Raw genomic sequence first — 19,811 nt, 5'->3', positions numbered from 1 at the left:
CTTTTTTTTTAAACATATTCTTTAAAATACCTGTAAGTGGACCAACATTCCAGGCAATGTTGTTGCACCAGCCAATAGCCTGAACCCAATGCACAGTGCCTGCGTTTATCCAGACCAAATCTCCAGGTCTCTGAATAAACCTATACACTGGAACATTTGCTTCATAAAGATCTTCAAGGTTGGGCCACCAAGAACCCATTAAGAAATTCAAATTATTTCTGAAATAAGAAAAAATATTGCAATGGATCAAGTAATTTAATAAGCTCCTTATAAGACTGGAAGATGATACCAAAAGTTTAAAAAAATGCTTATTCATTACATTGAAACTTGTTTATATAAATAAGAAACTGCAGTATGTAAAGTAAAAATAATTACAGTTAAGTAGTAGTAAATGACTTAAGCAAAAATTAGTATTACTACCTTCAGCTGACTTTTCAAAGATCTAGATGAAGTTGAAAGCTACTTTAAAGTAATATTTATATATATTAACCTTTAATTTCATTTCACTAAAAGCTCTTTTGATTAAACCCTTCTCCTTGGAGTACCTAAAGATCTCTAAAAGGTAAATGGAAAGTGGAATTAACATCAATCAAGTCATTTAAATCCAAAAACAGGAATGCTATGTCAGGCATAAGTTCAATTTCTGAGGAAAAGTTGAATAGAAAACAGAAATGGTCTCTACTGCTGTTTTGAATCCTAAGCAGTATAGGAGGACAAGATGTCAAATCTCCATAGAGTTTTGATGACTGGTTGACTAAAACTATGCAACTGAAAAAAACTTTATCAAAAATGAATGCTCACGTAACATGCACAAAAAACTATCAGCATCACCACCACCAATAGACTTGGGAAACATTCTATATAGATCATATTACTAAGCTTTTTCTTTAAAATCTAGCTCCTTCTTATTCTACTTCTTCATAATATAAGATGAAGTATTTTTTAAACTACATACGGTGTAGAAAAACTTGTCTATAAAGCCAAATAAAGTTATAAACATAAATCCCCGTCCTACCTAACGTATGTGTTGTCACCATAAAGTTGAAGAAAACTTTCTATCCAAAAGCAAACAAGCAATCAAGTAAGACCAACAAATAATCGACAGTTAAGTTAAAAAAAAAAAATCAAACTTACAGAAAGTAAGCATCTTTTTATCATATAGTCAAATGAATGGTTATTTCATAACAAGTATTATCCGAAGTCATAAAACATACTAGAGAAATGGTCAAACCAGTTAACATCAAAAGCAACAATCCAAGGGAATTCCCCTGTGGCACAGTGGGTTAAGGATCCAGCATTGTCACTGCAGTGGCCTGGGTCACTGCTGTAGTGTGGATTTGATCCCTGGTCTGGGAACTTCTACATGCTGAAGGAGAAGCAAAAAACAAAACAAAACAAAACAGCCAAAAAAACCAGGCCAGGGATCAAACCAGAGCCATGGCACACAACACTAAGTAGTAACAATCTTTATGAAACAAAATTACACTGAAATGCTGAGGATGCAAGTGCTATTTCCTCAACTTATAACCCTTCAGACTTTTAAAAAGTATCCCCATGTTCAAGCTTTTTAGACATCATCTGCCTATTCCAATTACCTTTATTCCCAGGTTACGACTCCATTCAGACAGGAAAGAAAACTAAATTCTAAAAATAGTCAATTCCTACTCAGAAATAATGAACAAGGATCAGTCTACTGCAGCTGCAATAATATATTACTATCTCAAAGTTTAAGAAATAAAAATATTTCTTCAGTACAATGGAGATTTCCTACTTGACACTGTTCTTTCTCTGTTACCACCAGACTGATGGTCTAATATAGATGAAAGCAGATCAGGTTATTTTATCAGAGCATTTAAAACTTTAAAATTCCACATCTTGGGCTTTTTTACATTAAAGGAAACCTATGTGTTAAACAGCAAAGGCAAAGGCAACTGTATTTATACTTTTACATATTTTACAACTGCATTTATACTTCTTACCCAAGACATTTACAGCAAAGATCCTTTTACCCCAAATTTAAAAATTTTAAGTTCATATGTGTATAATTAGTTTTCAAAGTCGTATGTAAATGTTTTGGTCGATTTTTGTTCCCCTCTGTATTTTACTGGACTGAGGAGGGATAACAGCAAATGTATATATAATTTATGTTTTTAACCATAATAATTTTCCAATCTTATTACTAATGAAAAATACTTAGGTAATGAAGTATTTTTTAAAAAACAAAACAAGACAAATAATTACATTTAAATCAATGAAAGGAATTTCAAGGTACCCTTTAGCACGAGATAATTAAACAAATGAAGAGTTTCTAGTTAAAGAAAGGAACACTTCCACTATGTGATTTCTTTCAATTCTAGGAAACAAAAATCTTAAGCTGTTGTTTAAATTTTATAAAGTTCCTTTATAGGAAATGTTGCTAACATAGTTTTAAAAAGAATTTATATCATGATGATATTGCAAAGAGTAATACACTCAAGCTTGAGTTATTAACAACCTATGAGGGTGCTCAATTATAGAATTCCTTCCACTTCTAAAACCATTTACAGTAAAACAATTTTTCTTAGAATACAGATCTTTCACATGAGCAAGTATTTAAGCATCCTTTGTTTAATTAACCCAGTAAACAACTCAACTGTCTTTTTTTTCCTTTTTTTTTTTTGAGGCCGCAACTGCAGCATATGGAAATTCCCAGGCCAGGGATCAAACCAGAGCCATGACACACAACACTAAGTAGTTATGATGCGAGCCACAGGGGAAGACCCAACTCAACTTTCTATCCTCTCAATTCAAGACCATTACTACTGCACGGAGTGGTTTCAAGACATCCTTCTCAAAGTATTCCCAATAACGCAAAATAATAGGTTTGGAATCAAATCATTTTAAATGAATTTTCTGCTGAATGGTAAGTGAAAAGTGATGACAGGCATTAGGACATCCAGCTTTAGTAAGTTGCCCTATATATACAATTACTGTTTTGAATAATTATGTTTAAAAAATTTGTTTGAAAACCTACTTTTCACAGAAGTCATTCAGAACACCCCAGTAACCTTCAGGAACAACAAACCATTCACAGTCACCTGGACCAATATTTATGTTAACTGAACAGAAATTGTTGTTTTCTTGATGACCTGAAAGGTGAAAAGAAGAAAAATAATCAGCATGCTATAAATTCTATAGAAAAATGTCTTTAGAGAAGAAACCTTAGAGATGTTCAACAGAAAATGCTCCAGTGGTACTTATTTATCAGTATCACATTTTTGTGTCAAGTCTAGTTTTACAGCTGAGTTTGGTCAACTCCTAACTTATTCAGGAAGAGATTCTGTGGAAGACCATCTAAATTATGGTTAAAAGCTTAGGTTCTGGAGCCAGGCTCCTCGGCTTAGTCATTATGTGAACCTGGGCAAGTTTATAAACCTTTCTGACTCAATTTCCTTATAGGAAAGATTTGATGATAATGATTCTGATAAACCACTGGACTGTTTTGAACAGTGCCTAATACATGGTAAATAATACATATTAGCTACTATTGATATCATTACCACTTCTTCCTTGTAAACTAGTCCCCATTTCTCACTAGTATTAGGACATCAGTAAAGAGGCAAGAAGTCTGATTTCTGAACTGTAGCTTCAGGAGTGGTGTCAACAAAAACGCCAGAGCAGGGAATTTGCCAGAAATTAAAAACAAACAAACAAACAAAAACAACACCACCCAAATAAACAACAAGCAAACAAAAAACCTTGTAAAAACTGTCAGCAAGCAACCTTACCAGAAATCTGGACAACAGTCAAAGGTTTACAGTTATCAAGAAACTGTCTGACCACAAGAAAGGCTCCTTAAATGCAGCATAAGATCCTTACGTTAAGTGTGGCAGTGGACTTAAAAACAGTCATTTGTATTCCTAGTGTGTGTGGCCCTTGCTCTAGAGGGAGCAGAGTAGATCTTGTTCCCAAAGAATTGTGTTCTTCTGTTTTGACTAGTCTACATTTTCCCCAAAGACTGACAGAAGGGACTTATCCTTGTTTCACCTACCTCAGAACTCCATCAGGGCAAGTACTGCAATGGAAGAGCATTTCCCCCCGACCCCCACCAAATATTTCAAGACAAATGAACAGGCTGATGCTATCAAGAGCAAAAAAGAGAACAAAATAAAATGAAAATAAACAAAAGAACCAGCTGGGGCAAAAAACAGACATGCCAAAAGCTTGGAAGGAAAAGCTGGGGAGTGAGATTTTTGGGGAATAAAGGCTTTGAAAAGTTTCTGTGTAATACTGTAGAATTTAGAAGCCCCATGAATACCTAGGGCAAGAGGCTTGCTCAGAAAATAACCTAAGACCATAAACTTTAATCTCTTGCTGATCTTTACACTCAGTGCAAGCAAGAACGTAAAAGCTAAAGTACATTTGTAAGCAGCATGGCTAAGTGTATGTGTGACTCAACATGGAGGCAATCCTCAAAGACCTAGAAAAGTCGTTTTTCTTCTTTCTGGTATTTCCCCCACTTTTCTTTCTTTTCGGGGGTGGGGGGGAACACCAGAAGTCTAAAGAAACCTGTCATGTCACTGCTGAGATAATTAGTGGAATAGAGACTTCAGTGCCCACATGTGACAAGAAATGCAGTCTTTGCAAAAAATAGTGTGGAAAGTCACTAAACAAATAGACAGCTGTAGCCTTTAACAAGTAACAATAACAAACCCTAGAAAGGGAGGAGAATCTGATTTTTGTAACTGCCGCATTGTAACATTCAAAATGTCAAAACACTAGCAGAATACTATATTAAAGGGACAGAAACTCCAGGGACCATGCCCTAAGGAAAAAAAAAAAAAAAGTACTCAAATATTAAGTCAGTTTTCAACAGAAAATTATGAATTATGTAAAGAAACAGAAAAGTGCTGTCCAGTCACAGAAAGGGAGGAAAAAAAAAGACATTAACAAAAGCTATTCCTGAAAAGGCAGACACTGGACTTACTAGATAAACACTTTATATCAACTATCTTAAAATATGTTTAAGAGCTAAAGAAAACCATGTGCAAGAACAAAAGGAAACAAAGAGAATGATGAAAAATTATCAATGAAGAGAGAGAAATCATAATAAGGAAATAAAATTTTGAAGCAGGAAAATATAATAACTGAAATGAATTCACCAGCTGGTTTCTCAACAGCAGATGTGAACAAGCTGAAGAATCAACCAACTTATAGATAGGTCAAAACTATCCATCCTGGGGAGAGGAAAGAAAACAGAATAAAAAAAAGTTAATAAACCCTAACAGACCTGTGGGTCAACATCAAATATATTAACACACGCATTGTGGGAATCTGAGAATTAGAGAAGAAAAGTGCAATAAGAACATCTGAAGAAATGATAGTCAAAAACTTGCCAAATTTGACAAAAGACATGAATCTATATATTCAAGAAGCTCAAGGAACTCCAAAGAAGGATAAACTCAAAAAGATCCACCCTAATCAAACTGTAGAAAGCCAAAGAAAATCCTGAAAGCAGGAAAAGAGAAGCCACTGTTACATACAAGAGATTGTCAATAAAATAGCTGATTTCATATCAGAAACCATGGAGGCCAGAAAGCAATGGGATAACATATAAATTGCTGAAAGGAAAAAAGAGGATTTAACTAAGAATTCTCTATCTGGCAAAAACCATTTTTCAAAAATAAAGGGGGAACAAAAACACTCCCAGAAAAAAACAAAAGCTGAAGAAGTGTGTCACTAGTCAATCTGTTCTATAAGAAATGCCAGAGTTTTTCAGGCTGAAATAAAAGAATACAAGACAGTAACTCAAAGCCCTATGAAAAGATAAAGGACTACAGTAAAAACAACTATATAAGTTGAAGCCTCACACTTTCCAATTTTGAAACTTATTTGAAAGCTAGAGTAATCAAATCAGTGTGCTACTGGCACAGAGACAGAGATATAAATAGTCTTTCTAAGAAATGACAACAGGGACAACAGGATAGCCATATTAAAAGAATGCTGTTGGACCCCTGGCTCATACCATACACAAAAACTCAAAATGGATCGATCAAAGATTAAAGCATAAGAGCTAAAAGTATAAAGATCTAAGAAGAGGAGTTCCTGCCGTGGCTCAGTGGTTAATGAACCCGACTAGTAACCATGAGGTTGTGGGTTTAATCCCTGGCCTTGCTCAGTGGGTTAAGGATCTGGCGTTCCCATGAGCTATGGTGTAGGCTGCAGACACGGCTCAGATCCTGAGTTGCTGTGGCTCTGGTGTAGGCCGGCAGCTGTAGCTGATTCAGCCCTTAGCCTGGGAATCTCCATATGCTGTGGGTGCAGCCCTAAAATCTAAGAAGAAAACATAGAGGCAAGTCTTTACAACCTTGGATTTGGCAATGGTTTCTTAGATATGATACAAAAAGCATAAACAACCAAAGACAAAGTGAATAACTGAACTTGACCAAAACTTAAAACTTTTCTGCATCAAAGGATACTATCAAGAGAGTGAAATAACCTACAGAATGGGAAGAAAGACTGCAAATCACATATCTAATAAAGAATTAATACACTCTTACAGCTCAACAACAAAAGGACAAAACAACTCAGTTAAAGAAATGAACAAAGAACTTGAACAGACATTTTTTTCCCAGAGCAGATAAACAAATGGCCAACAAGCACATAAAAATGAAAACCACAATGAAAAAACATGTCACATCCATGTGTCAGCCATAGTGGAAAATAATCAGTGTAGGTGAGGATGTGGAAAATCTGGAACCTTTGTACACTGCTGTCAGGACTATAAAATGGTGCAGCTGCTGTAAAAAACAGTAGTCCTCAAAAAGTTAAACAAAGAACTGCCATATGACCTAGCAATTCTAATCCTAGGTACATAACCAAAAGAAGCGCAAACAGGTATTCAAATAAATATTTGTACATGAATATTTACAGAGATGTTGTATTCACAACAGTTAAAAAGAGGAGAAAGCATCCCAAATGTCCCTCAACTGATGAAGGGATTTAAAAATGTTCTCATTCATACAATAGAATATTATTTGGCCACAAAAAGCAATGAACCACTGAGTTCCTGCTGTGGCTCAGTGGTAATGAACCTAACTAGTACCCATGAGGATGCAGGTTCGATTCCTGGCCTCACTCAGTGCGTTAAGGATCCAGCGTTGCTGTGAGCTGTGGTATAGGTCATAGACAAGGCTCAGATCCTGTGTTGCTGTGGTTGTGGTGTAGGTGAGCAACTGCAGCTCTGATTTGAACCCTAGTCTGGGAACTTCCATATGACGCACATGAGACCCTAAAATTCAAAAAAAAAAAAAAAAACAACAAAGGGAATGAGCCGCCGATACAATATGGATGCACTTTGAAAACACACTAAATGAAAGGACCTAGACACAAAAGGCAACACATTGTATGATTCCACTCATATGGAACATATAGAACAGGTAAATCCATATGGCCAGAAAGCAGAATAGTGGTTCCCAGGGGCTGAGAGAAAGGGGGGAATTGGGATGACTACTTAATGCGTATGGGGTTTCCTTTTGGGCTGATGAAAATGTCTTGGAACTATACCAAAGTGATGGCTATACAGCACAGTAAGTGTACTGTAACTGAACTGCACACTTTTAATTTTTTTATGTGAATTTTACCTCAAAAAAAGAAAAATGTAACCGCTTTCGTCAGTCTGTGCACACCAAACCATACCCTGAGTCTCTTACGTATTATAGTATAACGTGAAGATAATGCTCTTAATACTTACAACTGTCTCTCACCACAGGTAGATGGCTAGAATTGTTCATGGCATGCGCTCTAAACAAAATTTAGCTCTAAGAGATTTTGGGACCCATTATCTAACTAAAACTATTGTAGAATAGAGCCTGAGAGCATCTCTAGAGTTTAGAACACAGACTGATCATAAAGTCTATTAAAGCAGATAATACATTTATTTAGGTAACTCTAGGAACAAAGTGTTTTGACCCATAAAAAAGTATTCAAAATAATTTTTGATACTGAGTTCCTTTTAATACTGAGTTGTTACTGTCTAAAATAGTAACCACTTGAAATATGGTAATGTGAACTGAGACGAGCAGTAACTGCAAAATACATACTGGATTTTGAAGGCAACATTAAAAAGGGGGAAGTCCTAATAATTTTTATATTGATTACATATTAAAATGATAATATTTGGATATAACTTGGTTAAATTAATTTCACCTATTCCATTTTACATTAATGTTGCTATAAAATTTTAAGTCATACATATATGATTTGCATTATATTTCTATTGGACAGCACTACCCTAAGGGAATTCTTTAAGGTTCCATAGGACACTTTTGAAAAATTAATACCTTGTATATAAGCCAACAAAAAAAGCCCTAACAGTCTATACAAGTGACAAAGAAGTGATCCATCAAGTCTGCTTTCCCCTTGATTTGTAATGAAAAACTGCACTCTTTGATGTGGTCCTAAGACTTGCATAAAATAATTCAAACTAATGAGAAGTTTCAGTTAAAAATGAATTTTTTTTTCCGTCTTTTTAGGGGTGCACCCATGGCATCTGGAGATTCCCAGGCTAGGGGTTGAATTGTAGCTGCAGCCACCAGCCTACACCACAGCCACAGCAATGCCAGATTCGAGCTACGTCCGCAACTTACACCACAGCTCGCGGCAACACTGGATCCTAAACCCACTGAGAGAGGCCTGGGTTTGAATCCGCAACCTCGGAATTCCTAGTCAGATTTGTTTGTGCACTCCCTAAAAATGAATCTTAATAGAACCAATCATACATAAGAAAAATGAACTCTAGAGAGTTCACATAACTTCTCCTTGCAGCATTTACACATCAGTGTCTAAATGACAGAATGGGGAACAGATAAGTCTTCTGCAATTTATTCCCGAACTGTCTCCACTTTATCCAACTACAGTTAAAACATCACAGAATTGGGCTTCCAATGGCCTGAGGACAAAAACTATATAGCCTAATGGTTCTAATCCTGGCTGTAAATTAAAATCCTCTAGAGAAACTTTTTTTTTTTTTTTTTAAATATTGATGCCTGGATTCCAATCTCCATATATTAATCAACTATTTATTTTTTATAAGTTTACCAGGAGATTCTAATGAGCAGCTAGGCCTGGGAACCACCAACCTATTTTAATCAGAAACAAGCACAGGCCTACTTCCAAACAATTTTTTTTAGCTACAATTCAAGAAGCAGTTAATAAATAAGGAAGCAATCTGGTCTTCAAATCATGGCAACAGACATACCTGAGGGTGCTATGCAGCCTGGAGGTACTGGTATGGCTAAACTCGTTATTACCAAAACTCATTCTAATTGTTAAATATTTTGAATGTCTCCTTATCAAATTTCATGTCAATCCAAAGGAGCACAAATAAGATGACATATTAGTGTTGGACAGTATTTTAAATCTAAAACCAGTTTATTTCATTTTACAAAGAAAAAAAAAAAAACATAGACCCAGAGAAGAACTGTGACTTGCCAAAAGAAACAAGCCTAATTAGTGGTAAAGTCCAGACTAGAAAGATACCAGGATGAGTCTAGTAATGTTTCTGCATCAAGTGTCGTTGTAGAGTGCACACTGCTACTCAATTAAGAGGACTGCAACCTACACTTTCTTTTTAAAATGAAAGAATGGAACCAATTTTAAAATGCATTATCCTATGAAACTGTGTGTACATACTTGTGTGCTGGGGAGTAATATAAAATATATGTCTTATTGTGATTGCGGTAAAAAAATAAGTGTAGGAAAAAGATTCCATCACTCTGCTGTAGATGGGATCGAAAACAGTCTTTGAAAAAAAAAAAAAATCAAAAAAAGGAGTTCCCACTGTGATGCAATGGGATCGGCGGCATCTTGGGAATGCTGGGACACAGGTTTGATCCTGGTCCGGCACAGTGGATTAAAGATCTGGCATTGCCACAGAAGCTGCAGCTTGGATCTGATCCCTCATCTGGGAACTTCATATGTCACAGGGCAGCCAAAAAAAAAAAAAAAAAAAAATCAAGGAGACTTATTTTCCTGGGGATGCTCGAGTGACCCCTTTACCAGATTAAACTGCTATTGTTTCAGGGATATTATAATTTTAAAAAGATACTACAAAGGGGAAAAAAATCATAATAATCTGAGCCCAGTTAAAAGAGTCAAATCTTATAACAGAAACAATCTTTTCAGTTTCACTCACTACAAGCGGGAAGAATCCAGTTCTCTTTTGCATTTCACACTTTGACCAATTTGATTTTCAGTTGTTAGCTCATAAAAGTTACCTGGTGTTCTACTTCCTGGAACCTTCATGTACAGTTGAACTGTGTTCATACCCAGTATGGTATGACCAACGTGACTTAGAAGATTTCCTGCTGATACAACACGCACAAAAGCAGGAAGCTTCGTCAGCTCATGTAGCTGCAACTTCCACCTGCAATAAATTAACAGATCAAGAGTGAAAACTCTGCTGTAAATATTTGTGGAAGTTAATCATTTCTTCAAAAACCTTGTGTTCCAATCAGAAAAACAATCAAATCAATACATATTTTGCTTCTGCACAGGAAACCCTTGAAGTTTAAATTTTTCCCAAGAAAACTTCCTAACAAAAAGAAGCATAAAAATTACTAAGTGAAAGAAAAATATCTGAATTCCCTATTTTTATAACTGTTGTATAATCCTATTTTATAAATACATTTTTATATAATTACACTAATATATATTTTATGATTGTGTAACTACATATAGTCAGGGTCTTGATGAAAATTTGTACAAGAGCTTTAAGTCAAAGAAAATAATCACAAAACTAATTTAAAACTTGTGTATCAACTTAGAAAAATGACAAGGAACAAAAGAGAAGAGGAGACTGTAGGTAATTCTCAATCTTGCAAATAAGATACCTCTTTGCATCAGTTCACAGAAATACTACCATAAAGACTTACTTTTTGTCATCAGATAGGTCAATGTTGGTCCCAAACTTTATGGTTTTAAAGGGTCCTTTCCGTCTCCTCCCAGAACTTAAAAAGAGAAACAGTATTAGAAACATGCCTTTAAAACAGAAGTACCAAGTGGACATTAAAAATGACTTACTTATCGGAAGACGTAGATTCACTATCTGAGTGGTCTTTATGGTGACTTCTTTTCTCATTTTCTTCCTAGAGATTAAGCAAAAATCATTCCAGTTTGGTATTTACTCTATAAGCAGCTATCCTTTCCATCATACAACTGAAAAGTTCCTATCTAGATCAATGATATTATCTGTCTCAAAGCTCAGTTTCTAAAGACCTCCTTCGCATGAAAATTTCTTCAAAGACCACATTAAATAGAAAGCCGGGAAAAGTCAAAGCTCAATGGCATGGTATTCAACATCCTCCATCAACAACAAATTTATTCCTAGTTCTTATTAATATTCTTCTGTAAGGGGAAAAACTACAGATTCTCATTCTTGTCCCATTTTAAGAGAAGAAATTCAAGGAGAGTTGAGAATCCTAAGAAGTATCAATCTTGATTAACAAATGTTCTAAACTAACGGAGGGATGCATGTGCACATGTAGCTATATATACATACGGAATACATATGGAAGGGTGGAGGGTTAGGATGGTCTCTATTCTTGATTACAGACAAATGGAAGAAGTTCTTCTGGGTTAAATCTTTTTGTACCACAACGAAATATACATGAATGATAAACATTTATAACATCAGTAAGGAAATTAAGTGCTGGCTAAATATAGGTGCTTTTCAATGCAAACACTGCAACTATTTATGATTTCTGTATCACAGACAGGCTATCTCTTAATACTGTCCTATGAGTTCTGAGTTAGCAATATGTACTAACATTTTGGCCTCTCTCCCCTAAATGTATATATTCTTTAAACATTTGTCAAATCGTTCACATGTAACGGTCCACGCCTCCAGAGGGCACAAAACGCCACTGTTTCTTTGGTTATGGATCCCTTCCCATTTAAATACTCTGCCTCTTTATCATCTCTTTTTCAACTCTTCTTCCAAATATTCCTTTGAAGATCTCTGAATCCTGCTTATTATCTATTATTTTCTGACCATATACTGCATGGAGTTAAAAGTAGCTCCAAAGTTTCAACCAGAAAGATTTATGCGGACAACAAAATCACTACAACTCATGAAAGTTACAGGATAGTTTTTAGAAGATGAATTTCTCTACAGGATATAGGGAATGGTAGTGAGAAAGGAACAGAGATATATGAATTCGCAGATAAAACTGCTGCCTTGATTGAAAATGTGAACTCAGGGCAGAATTTTAAACAGAGATAAGCAAATCTAATGAGTTACAAATTAAAAACTTGCAGGCACATGTTAAGTTTCAGTTGTGGCATATGTACAGAACAACCCAGTACAGGTAAGTATTTGAGGAATTTAATCAAGTAATTTTTATACATGTTTTACGTTCACTCTGTAGGAGAATTCACAAAGTTCTCATTTCAGTGCTAATGGAATGGATTGTACGAATGCTTCATTGCTGAAAGGCCTATGAATCTTTTAATGATCATCTGATTATTTTCCAAAGTTTTGTTTTTTAATTTTCCATATATTTTGAGATTATTTATGCTTCCCCCTGAGTTTTCTCTTTCGGACTGAGATGGGTAAGAATAATACTAATGCTTCCTAGGGGAATTACATAGCATGAAGCAAATTTGTGACATTGGTTATCCTCTAACAGCAGGTGTTCTCAAACAGGGGTAAATTTGGCATGTCCGGAGACACCTCTGATTATAAAAATGGGGCTGGGGGTAAGGGTGTACTATGAGCATCTAGTAGGGAGAGGCCAGCGATGCTACTATTAACATCCTGTAATACACAGGGCAGCTCCCCACAACAAAGAATTATCCAACCCAAAATGTGAATACCCCAGAGAAGAGGGAGACATCTCATGAGATAGTAACAATATTTATTTTATCAACCCATAGGTTTGCTTAGACTTTGTACTAAGACTGAACTGGATAGCACTTAAGAGGATTTTATAAAAATAATTAGTAGTAAGTTGTTTTATAAGAATAATGAGAGACTTACAAAAGTAAAGTACTCTTTCAAATAAATAATATTTAAAAAAATAAACTAATCTTCAGGAAGGCAATACTTACTCTCAGTGATTCCTGGAAAGAGGAGGCCTGGTACTGTGCATATTTAGCAATTGTAGTATGAGATCGATTACTTTCACAATGCCAGATTTTCTTTGTTCCAGTGGGATCCCAGTTTTCATCAGCTGGCTGTAACAACTGTGTCCTCACTTCCACCATATGTTCATTGTTAGCTTCTACCAAAGTTTTAGTAGAGAAAAGTCCCAGGTCTTCATTAAAAAAAAAAATAAATAAATGTAGTTACTAAATAAAAATTGTAACTGGAGCAATATTTCTAAAGTGCTTTTTTAAAGAAAAAGAAAAGGAAGATGTTTTATGGTGCTCTATCCAATTCCCCTAAAAGCCAACCGGCGCTTCTGTACATCCTGAGTTTTATGCCAGACTGGCACAACCATATACTGATGCCTTGGACCTAATCATCATGCCACCAACAGAGGGAGAATAATCAAAGGGCCAGGAACTGAAGTTTCGCTTGTTTCTCTGCAGGTGACAGTAACTACTTACGGGGCTAAGGTACTGATCAGTAATATCGAATTCTACCTATATTTTATATTTAAAATGTCTTCTATTAGTCAATCTAAAATTATAATTATATAACTGGATGAAAATAAAAGCTAAATTTAAAAACCAGCTAATTGCTAGTAACCAGTATCATCATCATATCTTCACGTTATAAAGAAGCAGTACATACACTCTCTCTCTCTTCCAGGAAAATATTAAAAAGAAAATGTAAAAAACTGTAAATGAATAGAAATAAGTTTCTGCCAGAATCTTAAAACTTAATAGATAGCAAACGAAATACACAAACTTTTCTCTTTTCTTATTTAAAGCTTACCCAACTTAAGAGCTCCAGCAAGGCCACGTATTACTGTAACAGGGTTGTTTGGATTTGTACAAAATTGATGTAATGGAGGAAAGAAAGCATCACGTTTATTTTCCAACTGTAAAATTAAAACATACTGTTAGAACTCCATAAAACAGACCTTTTAGAGAATATTATGCCAAATTTGCATTCATTTATTGCAATTGAAATAGGTAATGCATCCTGTGTCATTATTTCTACTTCATATTTTACAGCATTTTTATCACTCTTTTGATTCTAATTATAATTAGATAGTAACCACATATATTTCTCTTGTTCATTATATCATGAACAAAAACCTGGGGAAGATAAAACTTAAACTTCAAAGTCCAAGTGTTGTGTTCGAATTCACAGAAACAGTAGAGTGGTGGTTGCCAGGGGCTGGGGAAACCAGGAAAAAGGGAGTTGTTTTTTTTTTTCATGGGTATAGAATTTCAGATTTGCAAGATGAAAACACTCCAGAGAGCTATTTCGAAACAACGAGCACTTAACACTACTGAACTGTACACTTAAAAGTGGTTAAGATGATAAATTTTATGTATGCGGTTTTCCTTTTATCACAAAAAGGGGGGAAAAAAATCAGTGTTTAAAAAAATATTACCAAAATGAAAGGAGGCTGAAGAAGACAACCATTAAAGATAAATATTGGTTTTGCATTTTCTCCCCTCAGACCTCAGTTTAAAAGTTTTCTAAGTCCCTCCCAGTGTCTCCCTTACATACTAAAGGATTAATATGATAACATTTGGCCCCAGAGGGTGAAAATAGGGTCAAATCTCCAAAAACACTCAACAGTTTAAAATTTTTTCACTTAGGTTAGAAGTGGGAAGATGGAAAATATGAGAAGATGGAAGGAAGTGGGATGGAAGGACCTTTTCTGGAGAAATATAAATGAGTTGCTTTGATTGAACTCTTATCAACATCCTACATCAGGTATCTAATGTCCCTAATTTAAATAACCTGTTAAGCTTTTTAATGACACATCTATTGTCACACTTTTTTGAAGGTAAATAATATCATTTTGGGCATAGATGTATCAAACAGAATGAACGTTAAGTCTTTACAACTAGTAAAATGAAGGTTTAAAACAGAGCTTACTCCAAAAAAAATTTTTTTGGTAGCTTCTGCCTAATCTGCTCAAAACTGTGGGCAGTAAAAAGTATTTCTCATGACAGTGATGTAATCAGTTAATAGTTGAGAAGGCATGTTTTAAATGCTATATCAAAATCTTTTTGAATATCTCATTTCCCCCCCCAAAAACATTCAAGCTGCTGCCAATAATATTAATGTTTCCTAAAGGGCATCCATATTGATGTAAAGCAAGATCTTATGAAAGACAGGAAGGTGCAAACATTGGTTTGATTTATTTCTAGTCAGTCAATTCAGACTCACATAAATACTAGGTGTAGGTGGATTCAACTTGTCCTTTGGCAAGGGAGGGTATGGTGAAGATGGTGGTCTTGGAGGCGGGCATTTATCCAATAAAATGCTACTGTTAGATAAGCCATTTTTACCTAGATTCCTTAAAAAAAGAAGAAGGGAGAATAAATCAGCTGTAATTTATTTTAAAAACAGGGCAAAAAATCCTGAATGAAGTCCTAATTAAGTTACCGGGTAGCTGCACAAATCCGTGAGATTTGGATCCACTAGGAAAAAGCTAAGAACAATGATTAATTTTAGTAAATACTTAGCTTAATTCCTCTATCTCCCATTGAAGAAAAATAAGAGAAAAGATACAACACATGAAATTATTTTGACATTCCTTATTTTGCTGCTAATTTTCCAATTTATTTTCTTTATCTGAAGAACAAACATAAACGCCAATTTTCTCTCCACCATCTTCCACCATCAGATTTTTTCCATTAAATGTTAAAACAATCACTTGATGAAAAAAGGTCTAGATAATAGTAAAAACAGAATATACTTCTCTTCCTGTGTCTCACCTCAGTAATTATAACTGTGACAGTTCCCAAACCTGAAAAGACCTTTTCCATTCTTTTCGCAAATGTGGAATTTTATGTGTAACCCCTTGACTAATAAAATTCAGCAAGACTGCAACCTACGAAATTTTATAGCCAATTATCTCAATTTTTTAAATGAGGCATATAGTTGCTATCCATTCTCTGACACTCTACATATAATTATTACTTACTAGTATTTGGTGGGTTTGGAGGTGTTTGTTTTTAGGTCATGCCCATGGCTTGGGAAAGTTCCCGGGCCTGGTATTTCTTTTTGATGAAGGTATATTTCTTAAACTATAAATTCTTAAAATATAGTAGAATTATTCCCAAACTGTAATTCTTTTAGCGTAAGAAAGAAAAAGATACTTGCAATTTCTTAAAGTTTCTACCTAATTCAGAAAATCAGCAAAATATAATTTTGAGGAGTTCCTATCGTGGCGCAGTGGTTAACGAAGCCGACTAGGAACCATGAGGTTGCGGGTTCGTTCCCTGGCCTTGCTCCGTGGGTTGGGGATCGGGCGTTGCCGTGAGCTGTGGTGTAGGTCGCAGACGCAGCTCAGATCCCACGTTGCTGTGGCTGTGGTGTAGGCTGGCAGCTACAGCTCCGATTTGACCCCTAGCTTGGGAACCTCCATATGCCATGGGAATGGCTCAAGAAAAGGCAAAAAGACAAAAAAAAAAAAAAAAAATTATATATTTATATATATATATATATATAATATATATATATATAATTTTGAGCTTCCAATCATTTCAAGTTAACCTCCCTCACCCAATTATTACAAGCTCAAACATAACACGTTAAATTATCAGATATAAAATTTGAAAACTGTAATTATGGTGGGAGTTAAAAACTTAAATAACTTAAGAAGGAGCTAGCAATGTTTCATATAAATAATAAAGGTTTTGACACAAAATTAGTTTTCCTTATTTTGCTATGTTTTTGGAATTTTGTAGCATTGGAAAAACCTTACAAATCACCTGTTTTGGTTGGCATTAATGAAAACAAAGGCTTGAGATTTCACTGTTACACACTTGAGATGTTACACTAAATAGCATCATGGGTGTCGCTTTTTAAATTTTCTCAACTCCATGTAAAGACAAAAGAGTTCAAGACAGGTATCAAAGAAAGAATTAAGTTTAAAATAACTGATTTAAAAAAAAACCACACATGAAATAGTCGTTCAAGTGAAATTCTAAGTTCAACTAACGTCAAAGGTTAAATAAACGAATGCTCTACTCATTACCAGCTTTCAACATCTCTACACAAAGCATGAGCGCCTTGTACATTTAAAGAGAGACATAACATTGAACTTTTTAAATTTAGGCATAAAATTGGTACTAATTTATAAACTCCATGGCAGCAGAAAGTACTTGGCTGAGACGAGTACAGAAAATACTCAATTATCATTAAATCAATATAAGATAAAACATTCACTTATAATTTTCATATGAATAATTAGTTTTCATGCTGAATCATGTATCAACCATTCTTTAATTAGGGAATTTAAACACAATATGAATCCAAATATATAAAATCTGTTTGCCAGAGCAGGAGATGGAGGTAAACAATATTTTAAGGAATTGGACCAAGTATTTTTAGGATGTTGACCAAGTATTAAAACTGTACCATAAAGAGCATCCCATGCTAATTAAATGTGACAACAAAATTTAAGCTTCTACATTCTGGACATTGAGAAATGAGACTAGAAAAGAAGGTTTGATGGATTAGCAGAATTCTGCTTCTATCATTTCTATAGTTCTATAACAATTAAAAGAAAAACAGCAAATCATAAAGTAAATAAAACAATGAAAGACGGAGCTAACTTTACTTTAAAATAGAGAAGAAAAAAGCGAAGCATGCCTAAGGGAGCTGAAATTGACTTAGCCTTTGAATGCTGCAATTACAATTTTAAACCATAAAAGAAGCAAAAGAAAGTATTACAACCACCTCTTAATATTTAGCACTGACCATCCCCTCTTAACATGTAACACTGACCACTAAGACGAACTCAACAAGAGTCAGATTAAAAATAATACTTTAAAGACTAACCATGTATGTGAAAATAAAAGAGTAGTCAGAATACACTATGTAATCAATTCTATCTAGCAGTTTCTTACTGTACTTCAAACACTGCATTCCTGACCACTGAGGTCAGGTCTGAAACAAATAGGAATTTCCCTTAATGAACTGAAGTAGGTAGTTGTCTATTCAGTGACTATAACCTTTTTCTACTGAAAATACTTATCAATCCTAATGCAAAGGACAGAAATGTGGATAACAGGGTTAGATTTTATCTTCTGAATATGTAAATGTCCAACTTTGTTTATAATACTTCAAGCCAAACAATGAAACTTTAGTAACTCAAAAGTGGAGACAGGTGTTGAGGTTAAAGAAGAAGGTACTAGAAAGGATTTAGAGGCTATCCCCATTTTAAATCCTTTTCTCCCATTTTGAAACTCTTTCCCTGAGCAGAGTAGAGTAGGAAGAACTTAGTCATTGCCCAATTACTTTAAATATTGGCTTAGACTTACTTTCAAATTTACCCTCATCATTTGGTAGAGAAATGAAAAAGTGCTCTGCAGATGAACTGATCTACACTTTAATTACCTTTGGTTATGGAATTCCTAGACCAGAAACATTAAGTCTACTGCACCAATGTCACTTTCCCCTTCTAAGTTTTGGACCCCTGCCCAGCTCAGGACACCATCAACAGAAATGGCAAACAACATGACACCTGCCATTTGCCATCTTGACTTTTCTCTAAGCCTCAGAAAATTTTTACCTCCAATTTATCAGAGCATTTTTCTTCTTGTCTCTTCATCAATAAACCGAACCTTAGAATTACTGAAATAACACGCGCAACCCCAGAGGTCCATAGTGTTCTATCTTTCTGCTTATATGTGTACACACACACGTATATATAAAAAATTCTCTGTAATAAGGCAAATTGTCTTTAAGAGTTAAAAAACTGAAAATAAATCTCTAAGAGAGTACTTAAAAATTCTGTAGTGAACATTCATACACACCTCAAAATTGAGACGGAAGAATATGATCTTTAATATATTAAGAAACACAATCACACCTACTTACCCACAGCATAAGACTTAGTCAATGAAAATTTAGAGTAACTGCTACTGTACACTGTTTTTAACTTGTACCTCCTCCATGGAACTCTTTCTGATAATATTCCTCCAGTATACACTTAGGTCCCATACAGTCCATGATGTCACTTTTGGACTTCTACATTTCCCCCATTTTTGAGCAACTATCCTGAGACTGGAGAGGACAGAAGAGTGAGGAAGACCCTGCTCCAGCAGAGTGGCAGCAGCATGATCTAGGAAACTGGACAGAAGTCCCAGCAGCTGAGTGGGGAGCAGATAGAATGCAGTACAAACTGGCATCAAGCAAAGGCACTGCATCTAAGGCGAGTTCAGTATAGCATTTGATGCGGATATTAAAACACGCCTATTTCCTTTAGGCCCAGAGTTGAAGTGAATGATAGTATAACTTCTAGATAAAAAGACTAACATAAAAACCTATTTTCTAAAGAATTATATTTTAGAAATTCAAGAATCTCATTATGTGCTTTAGAAGACGTTGGCTAATTTAGAGATTATCCGGTGTGGTTTTAAGTTACTGACATGAAAAAACCTTGCGAGGCAGTTAAGATTAATTACAGAAGTTACCATGTTAAAGGCCACCGAGGAAAATGCTGCCGGCAATGTGGACCCAACAGACAATACAAAGAAAATAATAAAATGAAAAAGATGTAATTTGTGCCTTAGTCTATGCCAGAATAATTAAAGACAACAGCTGAGTAGTTAAAAACAACTGACAGAAAATAATGAAGAGTAATGGAAAATAAAACAGACCAGAAGGTATTTTAAACACTCAAACTCAA

General features: G+C 35.0%; 1 protein-coding gene across 9 annotated transcripts in view; it reads right to left on the bottom strand.

Moving 5' to 3' along the window:
• KDM6A (lysine demethylase 6A) overlaps positions 1-19,811 on the bottom strand; it is a 199,810-nt gene that overhangs the window by 21,732 nt on the left and 158,267 nt on the right. For all 9 annotated transcript variants that reach the window (XR_014835286.1, XM_085007699.1, XM_085007700.1 and 6 more), the window contains 8 exons: positions 15,338-15,467; positions 13,922-14,027; positions 13,090-13,295; positions 11,062-11,126; positions 10,914-10,988; positions 10,257-10,405; positions 3,014-3,128; positions 31-218 (listed from right to left, as the gene is read on the bottom strand). Coding sequence is in view for 8 of the 9 variants with exons in the window: in XM_085007699.1 (XP_084863825.1) it covers positions 31-218; positions 3,014-3,128; positions 10,257-10,405; positions 10,914-10,988; positions 11,062-11,126; positions 13,090-13,295; positions 13,922-14,027; positions 15,338-15,467 (1,034 nt within the window). In the remaining variant the exon portion in view is untranslated. The remainder of the gene's footprint in view (positions 1-30; positions 219-3,013; positions 3,129-10,256; positions 10,406-10,913; positions 10,989-11,061; positions 11,127-13,089; positions 13,296-13,921; positions 14,028-15,337; positions 15,468-19,811) is intronic.

This window comes from Sus scrofa, chromosome X, assembly GCF_054392235.1.
Source record: "Sus scrofa isolate SSC_HxYL_T2T_F1_AM1 chromosome X, Sscrofa_HxYL_maternal_Yorkshire_Landrace_v2.0, whole genome shotgun sequence".
In the NCBI taxonomy this organism is placed as follows: domain Eukaryota; kingdom Metazoa; phylum Chordata; class Mammalia; order Artiodactyla; family Suidae; genus Sus; species Sus scrofa.
This window is presented reverse-complemented; position numbering and strand designations above follow the sequence as displayed.